The sequence below is a fragment of the Stegodyphus dumicola genome, chromosome 7, assembly GCF_044657685.1.
Source record: "Stegodyphus dumicola isolate Sdum_Otavi_A_Nest chromosome 7, ASM4465768v1".
NCBI classification, from domain to species: domain Eukaryota; kingdom Metazoa; phylum Arthropoda; class Arachnida; order Araneae; family Eresidae; genus Stegodyphus; species Stegodyphus dumicola.
The window spans coordinates 32,529,864-32,548,017 of NC_140774.1; the positions used below are offsets into that span (position 1 = coordinate 32,529,864).

At 32.0% G+C, this 18,154-nt stretch overlaps 1 protein-coding gene across 3 annotated transcripts in view; it reads left to right on the plus strand.

Moving 5' to 3' along the window:
* The window catches only part of sli (slit guidance ligand), a 561,787-nt gene that overhangs the window by 533,205 nt on the left and 10,428 nt on the right, over positions 1-18,154 (plus strand). For all 3 annotated transcript variants that reach the window (XM_085820062.1, XM_085820064.1, XM_085820063.1), the window contains 6 exons: positions 6,487-6,555; positions 9,216-9,287; positions 10,920-10,991; positions 12,727-12,798; positions 13,617-13,780; positions 16,255-16,471. In XM_085820062.1, coding sequence (XP_085676188.1) covers positions 6,487-6,555; positions 9,216-9,287; positions 10,920-10,991; positions 12,727-12,798; positions 13,617-13,780; positions 16,255-16,471 — 666 coding nt within the window. The remainder of the gene's footprint in view (positions 1-6,486; positions 6,556-9,215; positions 9,288-10,919; positions 10,992-12,726; positions 12,799-13,616; positions 13,781-16,254; positions 16,472-18,154) is intronic.

An 18,154-nucleotide genomic window follows, 5' to 3' on the forward strand; every position in this document is an offset into this window, starting at 1 on the left:
TACAGATTCTGAAGTTACTCTAAAATAGCGAATTTTGTGAAAGTATTAAGCAGATATTATTAGTTTAGAAAATAGTAAATTGTTGTTTTATTGCTATAGTTTATCCTCCTGATTTTAATCTTAATCAAGTCCACAGTTCATCGTGGCCAAAAAGAGGAGAGCGCCTGTCACTGTCCAAGATCTTGGGCATTTTATGTTACTTCGCTCATTCCATTCCAGTTTTGGTCGAGAGTACCCTGAGGACTTACGCTAAGGACCTCTACATGAGCAGAGTCAATAGGATATTTGAAAAGGAAACACGAAAAATGAGAAATGCCCTCGCCGAGACTCGAACCTGGACCTTTCGAATGCGCGCCAAGTGTGCTACCGTTACACCACGAAGGCATGTCCAAATCGTGGTGGTGAAGAATCATCATCTACCATCTTTTATTTTGGGCGACACTGTAATTTTTTTAACTACTTCGTTTATGCTTAACTTCGTAGAAACCCTGTTGAACTATGTAGCGACTTATCGCTGAGTCCAAGTCTGTAAATAAAAGGTGCAGAGAAGGTTAACTCACCCTTTATTATCTCAAACTAAGAAAACATATGGCCCCTTTCTCAGGTTTACAGAAAAGCCTCAAGATAAGAAGATAAGAAACTATTATAAAGCTAAATTAAACTGAACTTAGCCGAAGCTGTACAAAATTATGTAACGTAGTTGGCCCTTAATTAAATTAAACGGCGAATATCAGCAGACACGTACAGTCCGGCCGAACGTAGTCAGATTTAAACAATGAATTAGCCTGGCAAACGAGCTAATAAAGACTTCGTTAGGTTTGAATTGTTTGATTAGGGCAAAGCACTCGAGGGCTATCTGCCTAAGAGGAGAGATACCTTCGTGGAGGACTTTCTAAGGGAAACTGACTCGAATACTCGTTACATATGGGAAAATCCACGAAAACGCCCATGCAAGCCAGCCCGTTCGCCTGAAATCTTAACCCAGGTCGAATTACCAGTATTCAGCGATTTTACCATTCGGCCTCTGGTGGGCTCTTTAAGAGCTCCAGAATGCAGAACCTGAAAATTTTCTCTGCGAATATCCCACCCCTGGTGCGTCGTATTTGGTTTGGTGAATTAGTTTTCTGGGTGTTTCTCTCAAAAGAGGAATCATAAATAAGGGAGCAGGGGTAAGCCCATTATCTCGCTGAGTGATTTTATATACCCAGGAGCCGTAAAGACACTTTATACGTAAAAACATCCATGCCTTCCTCGGAATTCAAACCCGTGCGCAATAATATGGCAGCCGATTCATTAACCACGGTATCGAATAGGGCCGCACATAGCAGATTGGAAAAATAACCAAAAAACATTCTTCAATAGAGTGCATTATTGTCTAAAGAAACAAGATAAAGTACATCTATCTCCCCCTCCCCCGTTTTTTAAAAGAAATGAATATATTCAGAGTGTTTTCTACTGAACTAACATGCCATTTTGGTACTGCCTTTATGAAAACATGAGTTGTCTACCTTAGCGAATCCGTCTGGAATGCTTTTCGTCCTCGTATATTCGAGCATCTTATGACAAAACGAAATTTTCTCAACTTCTGTGCTTGTAAACGTATCGTCTCATAATTTCTTTTAATGAATTATTTCCGTGTATGTTCGTATATTTATTGAACATAATTTAGAAGTTGTCTAAATTGCTTTTCAAACTTAATTTTGTTTAGACGTATCGCACTCCTTCGTGCTGCCATCTAGTGAACGCTCGCCTAGCGAGCGGGTAATTTTCTTCATAGGGAAATTCTTATTGCTTTGCATGTTGGTAATTCAAACTGCGCTTCTAAATACAAACAAAAATTAAAAGCTTAAATACTCAGTTAGACCAACCGTCTATTTTTTTAAGGAAACTGATCATGGTAAAAAAAAAAACGATGCTTTTTATCTTTTATAACAAGTCGAAAATTATTCGGTTTCATTTAGCTTCGCCAGAAGAGCTAGCTCTCTAGCCGCTAGAACGCAGATGCTGACTACAATCTTAGAGATGTAATATTCTGCACTAGGATTTCTTCCCTTGTGATCCTTAAAGGTAAAATTTGCACCGCGACATGATTTGAGCTCAGACACGGTAATCGCATAGGTAAATTCCACGTCGAACGTTTCCGAGTAGGTTATATATATATTTTTTTTCGGGTTTTCTGATTTTATTTTCTCATACCTATGTTAGTTTTTTACGAGCAGCAATCCGTTTCAGAGAAATATCGTGTCTAAGAAATAAAATAAATTAGGGTTACTTTTTCTCACTAGAACTTTCGCTAGACTACTAGTACTAATTCAGAAGTCAAACAACAAAAATCAGCGTTAATTTACAAAATTTTCACAGTGAAAATTTTGTAAATTAACGCTGATTTTTGTTGTTTGACTTCTGAATTAGTATTTATTCGGCGTGTTATTGTGTCTTAAGACTACTAGTAGTTGAAAATTTTCATTCCCTAACAGTTTGGAAATTTGGATGTCTCAAAAACATGGTCACTTATTCTATCGCATGTAGGAATTCGAACATTTCGGCCTCTTGGGTAATATCCATTTATGTTTTCGACAATGTTGGCCTGTTCGGTCTGGTGGTTAGCCGATCCAGTTGTCACCCGGGACTCGAGTCTCAGAGAATGCATCAATGTTGTCGCAGTGTTTATCCCTTCCTTGCAGTCGCAGTGTTGATCCCTTCCTGTACTGCACTCTGAGAAATATTCTAGATGAGGAGACAACTAAATAATAGACTAAACATAACATTCAGGTCAGGCTACCGGATCTTTTTTTAATTATTATTATTTTAAAGGAACAATATATTCAAAACTCTTTTCTTTGTTACGGATTATATAAAACCTCTTTCGTGTGTTCGAAAAAGGAAGAGGAAAGTTGTTTAGATACGATTAACTATTGGATTACTGTTGCTAACTATTGTTATTATTATAATTACTGCTATTAATAACTACTGATAACTATTGTTTTGGATTGTTATTGGATTGCTATTGATAAATTGTTTAAGTATTGGATTAACGGGATCGGATCAAGTGGCGCGGAATTTGGGGGGAAGATTGCGAAGGATGATCTATGTGATTTTATACAACTGTGTTTGTTGCAAAAAACATGCAAGTCTGATTTCTAAAGAAATAAAACTCTCAAAGTAGTTTGTTTCTAAAGACTACAGTGTTTATTCATACTAGTATGTTATATCAATAACAATAAAATAAACATGATAGACTGATAATGATAAAAGTAAGAGAACTGTTTTCCATTTAATTTTTCTTCTTATGTAACATTATATACATTACCTTTATTATATAAGACTCAACTTCTTTTATTACTATCTTAAAATTTTTATAATCAGCATAAAATCTGGTCATTTTTAGACTGTAACGAGCCTTGCGATGTAGAGAAAACCCCACTGAAATTACTCTGCAACACCTAATGTATGCTGTAAAGCCCAATAAGGAAATGGTGCATCAAATGGAAACATCAATTTTGTACTCATGCGTTGAATACCAAGAATTCTTCATAATCTTTGCTCACCCTCACAAGGCTTTAATTATTTCGAACACAAAGGTCTTGTACTCTGCCACGCCCGTAGCCACCTTATGACCTTGTTTCTTTTTTTCTCAGACATGAAATGGCAACATTGTGGGTGGACTTCATTATTAGCGCCTTACTTACGCATTTGTTTCAAAAGTTTTGTACAGATTTCATTGACTGTGGGTTCGGTAGCCCAGTTCTAGGTCAAGCACTAGGCTTTGTAAAAATTGCGACAGTCTTGTAATTTGCGTTCGAATGAAGTTGTTTGCTCAAATGATGATGTGTAAATATTTATGTGGAGGCTGTTTAATGGTAAATCAGAACAGTTCGATTAACTGATAGTAAGTTGTGAAATGATTGTGTTTAACTCCCGAACAAAAATGGTGTATGTCATTCATTTAGAAAGGAAACATGTCAGTGCCTCTCTTTTGACACCATTGTGCATTTGCTAATTTTGCTTTTAAATTACCGGCTTATAATTAATCAGAAATTAAGGATTGACCTATATTTTTATAGGCTGTATTTCACTTATATTAATTATTTTAAATCAGTTACTAAAATATTTCTTTGTTTGATTCTAATTTATTTTTCTTGGATGTGTAGTTTAGTTTATTTCATTTATGTACACCCCGGGGGGACAGTTTTATATCTCCCGTTTTACTGGGCCCATTGACTGAATTCAAGCTGCGTTTCTCATGTCTCGAAAGCACAACTTAGGATATATATTAGATTTATATATAGCATTGTTCTAATATAGTATTTTGACAGAAAATTGGACTTTTTCTGAAGTGGCATGCCAATTTTTTTCCATATTTGGATTCTGCGACTCAAAATTATTCCTAAATGCTGAATTTTGTAAAATTTGGTGTGAAATTAACAGAGAAATTCAAAAATGTAACTTGGCACATTTTTTTTCAGTTTGCGCCAAAAATAATTCACTTGGCGAACTTCGTAATTTATAGCAACCTTTTCCAATTTCATTTTTTTATTGCAAACGAGCCGGAAAAAACGTCATCGTTCATATTTTCAAATAATTTTAACAAAGTGCGTAAACTACATTTGGCATTATTATCGCTTATAATGAATATGCCAAATTTCAGAACGCATCAATATGTAAATTCATGTATATCTTCTAAAATTTTGAATTAAAAACTCTTAATTTTTTGCACGTGGGCCTAGAAATACATCTACTTTAAGATGAGGCTAAAATTTTTATAGGTTATAATTCAAAAGTTTTTTTCGAAAAATTTATGAAAATTATTTTAAAATACAAATTTAAAAAATAATTTATGAAAAATGGGCGAATTTTATTTGGAAAGTTAATCGAACTGTTCTGATTTTGTGTCAAAATACCTTTATTAGAACAATGCTATATGTAAAGATAATACATACGCTTTCGCACTTTCGAGACATGAAAAAAACGCAATTTGAATTGCGTCTATCGAACCAGTAGAATGGGAGATATAGAACTGTCTCCCCCCTTTTTTTAACGCAGTGTTCATTGAATTTAAATTAACTGATGGTACTCTTTATGGAATGAGTATATGCTTCCAAATGATCCAATACTGTGATGGTCGCAGTATAATTCCCAGTTATGTATATAACGTTTTTTCTTATTTGGATCCTATCATCTTGAAATCATAGTCCAGAAATTGTTCTTTTATTTGCAGAATGCAGGTATAATATGTACTTATTGTAGAACGCGACTGTGATATGAAATCATTAAAGTTTTAAAACTTTTAATTTACTTAAGTATATTGATCACTCATTTAATAATAACGTGTAGTTTTTACTTAATTCATATGTCTACTAGTATAAAATCGTACTGACTAATATTAGATAGTTATATATAAAATTAGAAAATAATGATTACATTATTTTATTAAGGCATTGCATGCGAGGGATATTTAGCTTTCGCTGCATCCCAAGTTTTCACCGGGAATGGAATTTTAAAATCTTGTACCTCCTTCTTCCACCATTGACTCTCAAGAGGATTTTGTGTCGACAAATTTTAAGTGCCCAACATTCCCGTGATCTCCTCTATATCTTACCAGACACTCGAACCCGAGCCAAGATCATGGGAACCATTCAGTTTCTGTTAACCGCATATCATCTGGTAGAGCATAGAATGGTCAGATGAATTGATTTAAGATTTATGATTGAATGTATGAATCGATATTAATAGTTATTTTATTTTAATCGCGTGAAATCAACAAACTAATCAATGTTTTATCGCAGGGAATCTCTCCATGCATTGAACAGAATATGCTCATTAAGTGCTGATTTGTTTGGAGTAGAAAGTTGAGGGCAACGTGCTAACAGTTTATTTGTTCAACATAAAGTTAAAATTTAGTATCTGTTTTCTTGTTACCTTATTAAATGTAAAATTTAACTTTCATTATGAAGATAAGTTTCCTAGACAGTCCCCCCCCCGTCATGTTTGTATTTGAGAATACCCACATCCTGTTTTTGCACATAAATACATTCATTATCTAATCTTCTGAAATTCATTAATTGATTACCAAGTCAATATGTTAGAATTTGGGGCTTATTTATTTTTAATGTCTGAGGTTTTCACGCATCAAGAGATCGAAAGTGTCTATAGTTTAATTTTTCTTTTCACTGAACCAATTTATTTTAAAAATCAGTTCATATCAAATAAGGAAATAATTGATTATTACACAAAATCTGAAAAATAATTAATTTAATCACTTTGCTAATTAGAAATGTTAGGAGGTGAACTGCTGAGATAGAGGTAAATAAGGTATACTAGCTGATGATGGGTAATATATAAATATGTAAAATATTGACATTTTCAATGTACGTAAAACCTAAACATTGATCGTATTAAAACTGCACTAAAAATTGTTAGTCATTACTTAATTTTATATAAAAATTCATTCCATAATATATTATATCTAACGAAACTTATTTGCAGGTATCTTGACGTTAATGACATTTCCAGAATGCCTGAAGATTTGAACATTTTTAAAGATCTGGAACGCTTGTAAGTAAAACGTTTGTGTATGGATCTTTGTCTTAAAAAGGAAACAAAGACAGAACAAAAATAGTCTGTAATTGCAGGAACTCTTTATCCTCAATTATTTCATTCCGGTTAACTGTGGAAATTGGTTAAAATTATCTGTTTCCTCTTATTTACGACATTTTTATTTCTATATCATTCTATGTTAGCTCACGAAGTGAATGTTATGAAGATAACTCAAAGTCAGTAAATTTTTGTCTCTGTCTTTTAAATTTTACTGTGTCTTTTCGTGTGACTGACCTCTAATAAAGTATTAGCTGTGTTTGAAATGTTTTTAAATATTTTATTCAGAATTTTAACTAAAATTTTCGCATACCCAACTGGAATCAGAGCCCTCGCGGATAATCGGGTTTGTCATTCCTCTGTTAAATATGTAACTGAGCCCCTTTAATACGGTCGAAGACTTCGCTTGGATGCGTGAAACGGCGAGTAAAAACTAATGTTATATAAAGCAGGATATTTGTATTTATACATAATTACGGTTAAGTTTAAATGAAGAAACATTAAATAAAGTAATAATAAAACATTGTGTATATTGCAATACATTATATTCCGCGCTACTTAATAAAGTAAAATATACAGTACATTACAGTACACCCTCTGTCATTATTAAGGATTTTGAGATGTAATCAGAAAAAGCGTGAGAATTGATGAAATACTGTTCTTGTAGTGTACATAATAACGTAATAATGAAAATAAAACGATTTCTAGAAGCAAAAGTGGGAAGAAATTAAAGAAGTATTTCGGATACCGAAACAAAAGCAAGTCAAATACTGACTCCTGATAGCCAAGATTTTCTACTAATATATTTCGAATCATCAAGTTGGAATTTGAGGGTTTCGTGTAACCTGAGGTTATACAAAAGATTCCTTAGTGACGATTTCTAGGAATTGTTGGCGGTGCGTGAGCTGTATCCAGGACTGCTGTCACTTCATCTCATTTCAAAACTTACTATTACCTCCCATCTTTTTTTCTCTCTCTTCGCTGCTATAAATCTAAAAAAAATCAAACTGCGGATACCGATTCGGCGGATATGGGGACACGACCGTACTTATTCTTATTTAAAAGAGGAACATTTAATTTTCCCCACTCCGTTTATTTCAACTTTATTTCAACTTATTTTTTTTCTCCTACTTTATTTCAACAGAGACTATAAGAATTTATTACACTTTGTACTCAAGAAGGGGGGAGTGCTGCTTTATTGTCAGTAATAAAATCACACACACAAAGGATATGTACACTGCGGGAAAAAAAATAAAGGGACAGTTCAATATCTCCCGTTTTAGTGTGCCTATTGACGAAATTCAGCTTGCGTTTTTCATATCTCCAAAGTGTTACTTAGGATATGTATTAGATTTATATATTGTTCTAATACAGGTATTTTGACACAAAATCGGACTTTTTCTGAAATGACATACCAATTTTTTTCTATATTTCGATTCTACGACTCAAATCATGCCAAACTGCCAAGCTTTGCTAAAATCGCGCTAGTAGTTTTAAAAAAATTAGCTCTCAAAGCTTTAGCTTCTCAGTATTTAATTCACTTTGATGTATATTTATTAATATCTCTTTTTTTATTAAATTTATTTGATTTCTCCTTTCATATTTCAAAATTTGGGTTCATTTCAAATAAAATTCTCCTATTTTTTATGATTTATTTTTAAAATTTATGTTTTAGGTAACTTTTGTAAATTTTTCAAAAAAAATTTCAAAAATTATTTTTTAAAATTCAATTTTTCAAAAAAAATTTATTTACAACCCATAAAATTTTTTCCATCGTCTTAAAGTATTTCTAAGCATACTTGCAAAAAAATTACAGTTTTTTATTCAAAATTCCAAAGATATACGTGAATTTACATTTTGGCGCGTTTTCAGATTTGTCGTATTTATTATAAGAACTGAAAATGGGGTTGACGGACTTTGTTAAGATTATTTGAAAGTATGAACGATGACTTTTTCCCCGCTCGTGGACAATGAAGAAAAAGGAGAGGAAAATAAGTTGCCATAAATTAGGAAATTCGCCAAGTAAATTAGTCTTGGAGCAAACTAAAAAAATTTCGCCTAGATAATTTTTTTAATTTCTCACCAAAAATTACAAAATTCAATGTCTAGGCTTAATTTGAGTCGTAGAATCGAAATGTGGAAAAAAAATTGTATGTATTTCAGAAAAATTCCGATTTTGTGTCAAAATACCTATGTTAGAACAAAGCTATTTATAAATCTTATATGTATCCTATTCTAAGTCGCGCTTTCAAGATATGGAAAACACAATTTGAATTTCGTCAATCGGCCCAGTAGAACGGGAAATATAGAATTGTCCCATTTTTTTTTCGCAGTGTACTCTAGTGCAAAATGTAAATTTATTTTTATATTATAACTTAAGCTTGAAAGGAAAACTAGCGATTTGAATAAGTGAACTTTTAAATTTTCAAGTGTATTCAGTAAAAGTTTGTACTGTTACTGTCTACTGCACACACCTGAAATAGACTACATTTTTAGAATTGCCTCTTTAACAACTGCGGCTAAATGTATTCTTTGTCAGCCGCAACTGTTTCACGTTTATTTCTTTCAGATTTTCATGAAAACTTAGTACTAATATGGAATTTTTACAATTTGTTTTTCAGAGATCTCAGCAATAATCAGATTACCGTTTTGCCTGACAACATAGTCTCCAATTTGAGCAAACTGTCAACGCTGTAAGTACTGTCAATCTTATTTAAATATGTGAAGATTTTTATTTTAGCGTCTGATATTAATAATAATTATAGTCCTTTTTTTTGATCATTTGCTAATTTGTATACAGTAACATTTACGACAGATAAATTAAACATTTCATATATTTCGCGTATGAAAAATACTTTTATTAGGATACTTTCCCATAATCAACACAATATCGCAAAGTTTTTCGTGCCAAATTAAATATAATTATCAATCAAAAAGGAAACTTGCTTAATGCATTGTTTTCTCATGTTAAACAACGGTTACCAGACAAACTGTTGTGTACAACACTCAGCACTTTTCTGAAGTAGAAGTAGAACTAGAGAGAAAGTACAGTTAAATTGATCTTTGTTATTTTAGTTCTATGCTCATATTTACAGCAAGGCTGGATTAACCATTAAGCAGTTTAAGACACTAAGGAAAGGAGGCACCAAAACATTTTTCATTGCTGGTTTTGCTATAGAATACATGGTGCAGCTAAATCAAAACTTAGATAGAGATGGAAGGAAGAAAAAATAGGCCTAAACATGTGTCGAGGTACCCAAATCTTTAAAATGTTAGGTCCTCTAAATGTCTTAATTAGACCCGATTTAAAGGTTCGTCTAAAAAGAATTTGCTCAGATTATAAAAACGTATTAATGCAGAATTTTTAATGTATCGAAGTGGACATATAGTGTAAACTCAGATTTGGAAAGAAAATTTTTGATGGATCTGCAATAAAGATAACAATGAGAAGCTCCTACTGGATCAAGAAAAATGGATAATCTATTATTTTTGCTCCGTTCGGAAATTCTGGTCGCACATAAACTTCAGACATAATGTAATGGTTGATCATTTTTTTTTTATCCAGTATCGTTTTATTTTACGAAATGAAAACTTACAGAGTCTGGCTTTCAACTGCTGTCACATCTAGCATAAGTGCTTAGCGAGCTTAATGGTGTAACTTGATGAATCAACATTTAGACAGTATTTTAATTATATCAGACTAACGTTTCAAAATTAACACTGAGAAATTTAAATCAGAACTTCAGAACTTATTAGGCCATACCTGAGGTACAAAATCGTGATACAGATTGAAATATTGTTACATTGCAGGCTGCTACAGAATCACTAAATTAGCAATTTACCGTTGAAACTTATGAAAGAAAGCCTTTCTAAATGTTCTGATTTAAAATTATTAAATAAAACATCCATTGTTATTATCCATATCCGTATGATCTTATTTTGAGAATAAGCTGTAAGCATTGTGGATGTTGGAACCTCTTGCACTTCGGTATATTCTGTTACAGCCATCACAGCTGTAACTCCATAATTCAACGGACATAGAATAAAATCGAATCCCATGAGCAGAAACACATATTTGCCGGAATTTCTTTAACCTAACTACTAATTTAAAAACTAGACTGCTTGTGGTATAAGCAAAATATTAGTGATTAATACCAAAATGTAATGTTGATTTACTTAAATGCATTAATATTTTCGGAAGTAGTATTTGTAATTTTCTTAAACAAAAAACATAACGTACAGTTATTATCTTCTAAAAAAAATTCAGAAGTTTTTATATCATTTTATTATACCTTTATGCATATTTTTTTCAATTTATTTTGTAGCATTTTGAGTTACAACAAACTGCAGTGCATCCAAAAAGACAGTCTTTTAGGATTGAAATCTCTTCGAATTCTGTGAGTAATCAATCACATTCCCTTCCTGAATGTTTCATAGTAATTGTTTCTTAAAATTTATTATTAAATCTTTTTATTCAGATGAAATTTTATGCTTTTCCCAATCTCCCTCCCTTCCTAATATCCCCCCTTGCCTCATTATAATAAAATGTCAGAAAAATGTTATTTAATTGTGGAAAATTATCTGAAATATATTTTAAACACTTTTGTGTAAAATATAATGAATATTTCGAGAAGTGTAATAAAATAGTTTGTGCATTATTTATTCTTTCCAGTATTTAATGTTTTTCAGACTTGTTGGCAAACAAACTTGTTGGCATTTTGAGTTTGTTGTAAACCAACAAACTCAAAATTAAGAAGCTTAAAACAAATTCGTCTGTTTTAAACTTCTAATATACTATATCTGTAGCAATTTATCATAAAGTTATGCAAAATTCGTTTTTTAGCTGTAATTCAAATGTAAGAATTCAGCACTTATTACTGTAATCAAGCTTATATATGAATTAATAATGGATTCCCTTTTTAAAAAATAGACTAATGGTATTATCTTTCCCCCCATTCATTAGTAATTGTTAAACGTAAATAAAACTTTATTTCTAGAATTCAAACGCCATATTGTGAGTGGAAGTCATCACAATAACTTTAGAAACTAAGATAAAAGACTTTTTGAAACTTTCCTTACTGTTTTTAAATTTAACTTTGCGATTTGCCTAAGATTTCGTTTCTTATTTCAGTATCATACGAATTATTTAAGTCATAATTATTTACAGTAAATATATGTGCGCTTAAACACTCCTTCAAATCAGCCTTAGAACAATAAAGACAATCAAACGACTTATCGTCCTGTCAGATCTAAAGTGAAGTTCTTTATTCTTCTAAACTCTAAAGAAGGGTTAGAATAAACCTTTTTATTTATACATCAGCTCGATGGTTACACAAGCTATCCAATTACAAAACAGCAAAAGCCACTACTTGCAGGATAGCATTAAACAAATGAGTCAGCTAAACTAAAGGGTCAAATGCAAAGTAAAACGCGCCTACTGAAGTTCTAAATATTTTCACGAAGCAACTACTAAAGCTAAAGCGATTAGATACCAAAGACTACCAAAGCTAAAGCGATTAGATAATTCAGTAATAGGGGGAAGTAAAAAAGTGATCAATTAGCGATGGTTGCCTAAAGTTTTCGAATGCGAGATTTCTACGCTTAAACGCATTAATTAGTTTTCATGCAGATTTGAGTTGACGAAATTAGAAACGAAAGTATAGGCAAAATAATAAGATAACCGGTTAATTAACATAAATTTCTACAAATGAATCGGCGTGTACGAAAATATAATACACGTGCTTTAAACCTTTACATTTTACGTAGTATACGATCTTAAATTTTTTAACTTATTTCAAAATTATCGTTTCCTTCTATCGCGTTTTTGCGCAATTTACTGACACTTAAAAGCATTTTTAATAACTTTTTTTTTTAAATGTAGTGGTGAGTTGAAGAAAGAAGCAATGCACATTTCTTTGACAGATAAATTAAATGCAGGATATTCTAATTAATTTATTGAGCTTTATGGAGATTGCTTTTTTGTAAATACTACGTTCTTTTTTCAGATGATCCACAAATGGCATCAAATTTAATTTCCTTTCAGAAATTAAATTTGACACTTAATTTCTGAAAGAAAATTAAATTTGATGTTGTATTATTATCGTTTTATAATGACTTTTCGTTTTATTTCAGGTCATTACAAGGAAATGATATATCGATGATTCCCGATGGGGCTTTTCGAGAACTTGTTTCTATAACTCATATGTATGTATAAATTAATGTTATTTCAAAAATTTTCATTACTCACTTTTATTTTTTGAAATTTCAGTGATAAAGATTCTTTTATATGTGTATTAAAAGCAGCACTTATTTATATTTTTAATTTTTATTTCTGTAACATATTATAATGACACGTAACGCGTAAAATTTATATTTCTATAACATATAATTACTTAATATAAAAAAGAAAATTGACAAAACTTACTATTCACTAACAAAACTAACTTAAACTATTCGTGCTCTTTCTTACTTATTAACTTTGTTAATTATTATTATCAAGAAGAGTTATTTCCTAAGTTATTTCCTATTTAGTTCATAGACAGGTTTTAATGAATTGTGCAAATGTAAAAAGGTTTCTTGAAACTTAAAATTTTTATTATGAATTGTTATCTGATGAATGATTTTTAGATGCCTTTATATGATTTCTTTTTTCACATCTCGAATTTCTGTAACAGAACATTTTTGTTAACACATTTGTAATTCATGATAATTTGTTTGATTCATACGAATTTGTATGTTTCCGTTCCTGCTTATCATAAACATGCCCGTTTTCAGCTTTATTGCACACCACATGCTGTTAAAAGTGAATGTTTAAAATAATTTTCTTGACAGCAAAATTCGTTATTTAATAACATTCATTATTTAATAAAAGAGACTCAAAAATTATTTTGACAGTTCCGTCCTTGATAACATCATCCGCTTCCGATTAAATGTTATTTGAAATCTACCAGTATTTTTATGAAATTATATATTATGCGTAATTCATTTACTGATAATTAGATTCTGCTCGTTTTTGTTTTTAGAGCTTTAGGAGCTAATCCTCTTTACTGCGACTGTAACCTACGCTGGCTTTCTGAGTGGATTAAACAAGATTACATAGAACCAGGAATTGCGAGATGTGCGGAGCCTCGAGCTATGAAAGACAAATTGGTACTGACAGCTGCATCAAGCGGTTTTGTTTGCACAGGTTCGTTCTAAAGGCATTAATTAAGAAAATGCAGTATTATTCAAAAATGAAATTATTTGTGAAGGAGTTCGGCATTATCTCTTACTTTTGCTCCAAATAATGATTCAAGGTTGGTGGGGGGAGGGACGAAATGGACTTATCCGTTGTACTTAAGTCTATTTAGATTATATTTATGAATAGTATATCTTGTATTTATAAAACAATAGATAGAATTTTGAAATATCAAGCAGAAAATCACCAGACTTTGATTTCTTCTTTTTTCGTTAGCAATATTTGAATCAGAATTGATATAATTAAGAATTTCCTGCAGTTATGTGTTGAATAGAATTGGCTTCGACCATAAAAATTTGGGAATAGTTTTTAAACATGCATGTTCTCCTTTTTTAAAATGAACGTGTTTAAACAACCATGATAGTGAGGATGAAGTAGTTAGAAAAATTAAGAAAAGGATGACAAGTATTTAGAGATAGTTAGAGAGAGAGATTCTCTAAATAAAATGTAAAATATTGTTACGGATTTTGTATTTATTTAGATTTTTTTAGTAGAATTGTAATTAAAATTGTTTTATTTCCCCGTGCAATGCAGCGCGTGACGAGTCTAAGGAGAAAGCTACGCCGAAAAGGTAAAAATACAGGAGCACGCGCATTTAATAAATAGATATCTCGTAACTTACATTCAAATTGAATAAATGCAATTGTTTGTTAGCTGTAACTGTAATTCTACTCTTTTGCTTTCCAGAAACCTCGAGAAAATAAAAATTACCAGAATGTTCTCGTGCATGATTAAAAAGCCGAAGCGAAATATCTCAGTTGAGTTGTTTACTTAGTGCTATTATTGATTATAGCGAATTCGCGGTGAGATTGGATTAGCTTTCTCTGTCTTTTGAATTGAGTTCTGGTTAACGTTTTAGTACTTTAAAATATAACTATTATGAGATATTGCGATACTGTACGAATATCTCTGAGGAAATTTCAGCATTTCGTTTTATTTCATGGAATAAGAATCACTTTTATGAGCTTTTTATCGACTTCTGCATTCAGTCCATTACAAAACCGTACGCACGCAACAATATGAAATATGAAAGACAAGTACTAACAAAATTAGTAACTTCGTTGACAGTAGACCTTTTAGTTCTAATTTTATTTAGATACAACCACTTCACAGGACCTGTGCTACGCCATTTTACGTCGGTAATTATTCTTCAGTAATCCGCATTGCTGCAAGGTCTTGCCCAGTCGCTGTTCAGGATTGAAACGAGGAACCGAGCCTATAAATACTTCAATTGTTCTGTGTTGTGTGCACTTAACTTTTCCACTCGTATGTCGCCTAACTAGCATCTGTACACCGCTCTGTAGTTTCCATGCATTGTTCTAAAAATGGAATTGCGTTTTATATAAAATTGCACACATCACAATGGTGCAGATTGCACCCATTGTGATGAGTGCTTTTTAAAAAGTGCGTTGCTAAAGAATTATTCCTATTCAGAAATAAATATGAATATTTAATCTTCATGACGGCTCCAGTTGATTGCACTTGCGTCGTTATACATTGTACCGCCACCACCATTGCAGATACTACTGTAAAATGATTGGTGCCTTTTCTGACTTGCCTCATTTATTTGAAATTTCAGTCATCTTCTGCGCCATGGGTATTTCAACTACCTTCTAATTTCATTCCATTCTGGCCTTAATTAAAAGCTAATTGTTTTCATCTTGTATCCAAAATCATTACAAATATATTATATACATATTATTGAAAACATTTTTTCATATTTGCAGCTTGGAGCATTCATAAATATCTTAGTTTTTGGCAAGAGATACATCAGTATAAAAGTCAACTTTCGGAAGCCGAGATGATGAACTTCCTGAATTAGAACATGCAGTTTATAAAGATATATTTATCAAATTCAAAGAACACACGTTGTATTATTTGCAACGTGACACGCTAGTGTTATTACCGAGAATTTTCCGTTAATTATAACAACAAAATCCTTAACTGTTTACCGTGCTCTGTAACAGATGCTTTTCGCAGTCGAGGATGTTTGCTTTCAACATTTTTTCGAATAATAATTCTTCAATTCTCTGAATGTCACTTTTATTTCTAAAATCATCGAATTTCTCTCATTTTTCACCCATATCCACTGTGATTTTCTCACTTTTTATTATCAAGAAATTAATTACCGTGTGATAACAGAAAGTGGATGTATTTCATATATCGAAGTCACATGCCTGAAAACAGTTTTCGGTAAATTTTAGTGCAGATATTTTTTCGCACAGCTCTAGAAATATAGTTTATTATATTTATTACTATAATTTTTATTAAATTTTAAAATAATTAAATTTCTAAAATTTTCGTATGACATAAAGTAATTACACCTTAAGTAATGAAAAGTCATCTTAAATGAAATACAGCACAGAAATTTTAAAATGAGTTTATGAAATAGATTTTTTTCAGCTGGTACTTGGTTTTTACAGGAAAACCAGAAGCAGAAGTGCTTGCGAAATGCGATGCCTGTTACACTTTTCCTTGCCAGAATGGAGCGACATGTAGACCCAAACCTCTTAGAGATTATGAATGCATTTGTGCTCCTGGCTACCATGGCATTAACTGTGAGTATGTCATAGACGCTTGCTATGGAAACCCTTGCGAGAATGGTGGAACATGCAAAGTGTTGGAAGCAGGACGGTTCAGGTACGTGTGCAACTAACTGTACCTAAATATGCTAAAAGTAATTTTGGATGTTTCGTAGTATCTATACGACATTAAACACCGGACTGTTACCTTTCTTCAATATGGTACAACGTCAATTATCTGAATTCACTTAAACGATCTCGGTTAGTGAGTTTATTTGAATAATCGATTTTCGTATTTTTTATAAGGCTGTGTTTCTAGTAAATTATTTATTTGTCGACCATTACTACTCCGAACATTAAGTATCTTGTTTCAGTATTAAATTATGTGTTTTAAAGAGAACAACAAATAATAGACGCAGCTAATGATTTTTCCCATTAAAATCTGCAGTAGAAAGCAAGCCAGCGAAATTGCATCTTAGCACAGTAGAGAGCAAAGCTGAAGTGCGTAGTTATGCAAGATGGAAGCACGCGAAGAGAAAAGTTTTGGTTTGCAATTTGGTGATTGGTCAAGAGGCATCTGCATTAAAAAGTTACGTAAGATAGAAAATCTGGAACCTGTGAGAAGAGATAAATTTAGGGGCAGATCACCAAATTTAGAATGTTAATTTTGAAGTTGCCAATTATTTTTTTGAAACAGCTATCATATTTTGTTGTCTCTTACATATCGCCCCCTTCAAAAGAAAGGTTAGGTGAGCAGGGTGGAAGAACAAGTATTAGAGCAGCAAAATGTGAAAGATATAATTTTGAAACATACAAAATATAATATTAGATTTCGAACAATAAAATTATATATATATATATATATATATATATATATATCTGTGTGTTTGTGTTTGGTGCGGCCGATTGCAACTAAAAGAGAGATGCACAACTAGATCTTTTATCAGTCCACATACAAAATTTCAACTTTCTACGGCTAATTTTTGAGTGATGCGATATACATACGTACGCACGTGTAGGTATTTACGGATGTCACAAAAAAAAAATCTCTTCTGAATTCATTTTAAATCTATTTTACAGTCTGTTTTACAAAAACAGTCCTTTATTCTGTCCTTATGTAACAGATGTCACGCAAAAACATCATTCAGATAGATTCGCAAGCGGTTGAAATGGATATTTTGATTCAAATATGATACCCAAAATTTTTGACGGTTACTTACTTTACCCTAAATTTTTCACTAAAGAAGAATAGATAAGTAAGAAGATGGCATATCCCACGAAAGATGTGTCAACGATTTGTGGGCAAACAGCAGAGACAAAACACAGTCAAAACAACCGCAGAGTGATATTGCCTTTACAGTCCATACTGCTATCTTGTGTTCATTCCATTGAAACTGAATCTGCTTTGGGTTGATGATTATCTCAGGACAATTGATAAAAATAAGCGAATTCGTGCTTCTGTATGTAGCACAAGAATTTTCAAAATGAAGCATTTCAAAGGATTTCTTCTAATGCAATATGTGCCTTTAACTCGGACGAGTATATTTTATTGTCTTGAAATCACAAAGAATTTTTTAGCTGAGCATTTTTTCATTTGGATAATCCATATATTTAGAGTGATTAAGATCTTTTAAGACAGAAATGGATGCTACCGTTCTTATAAGTTAGTAGTACTGTCCTAACTGTCAAACTAATTACTATTTTCGTGATGATGTGGCGTTTTGTGCTTTTGTTAAATGACCGAGACGCTTTTTCTACATCTGCAAAAACACGGAGAACACTCTTTTGCAGATGTTAATAA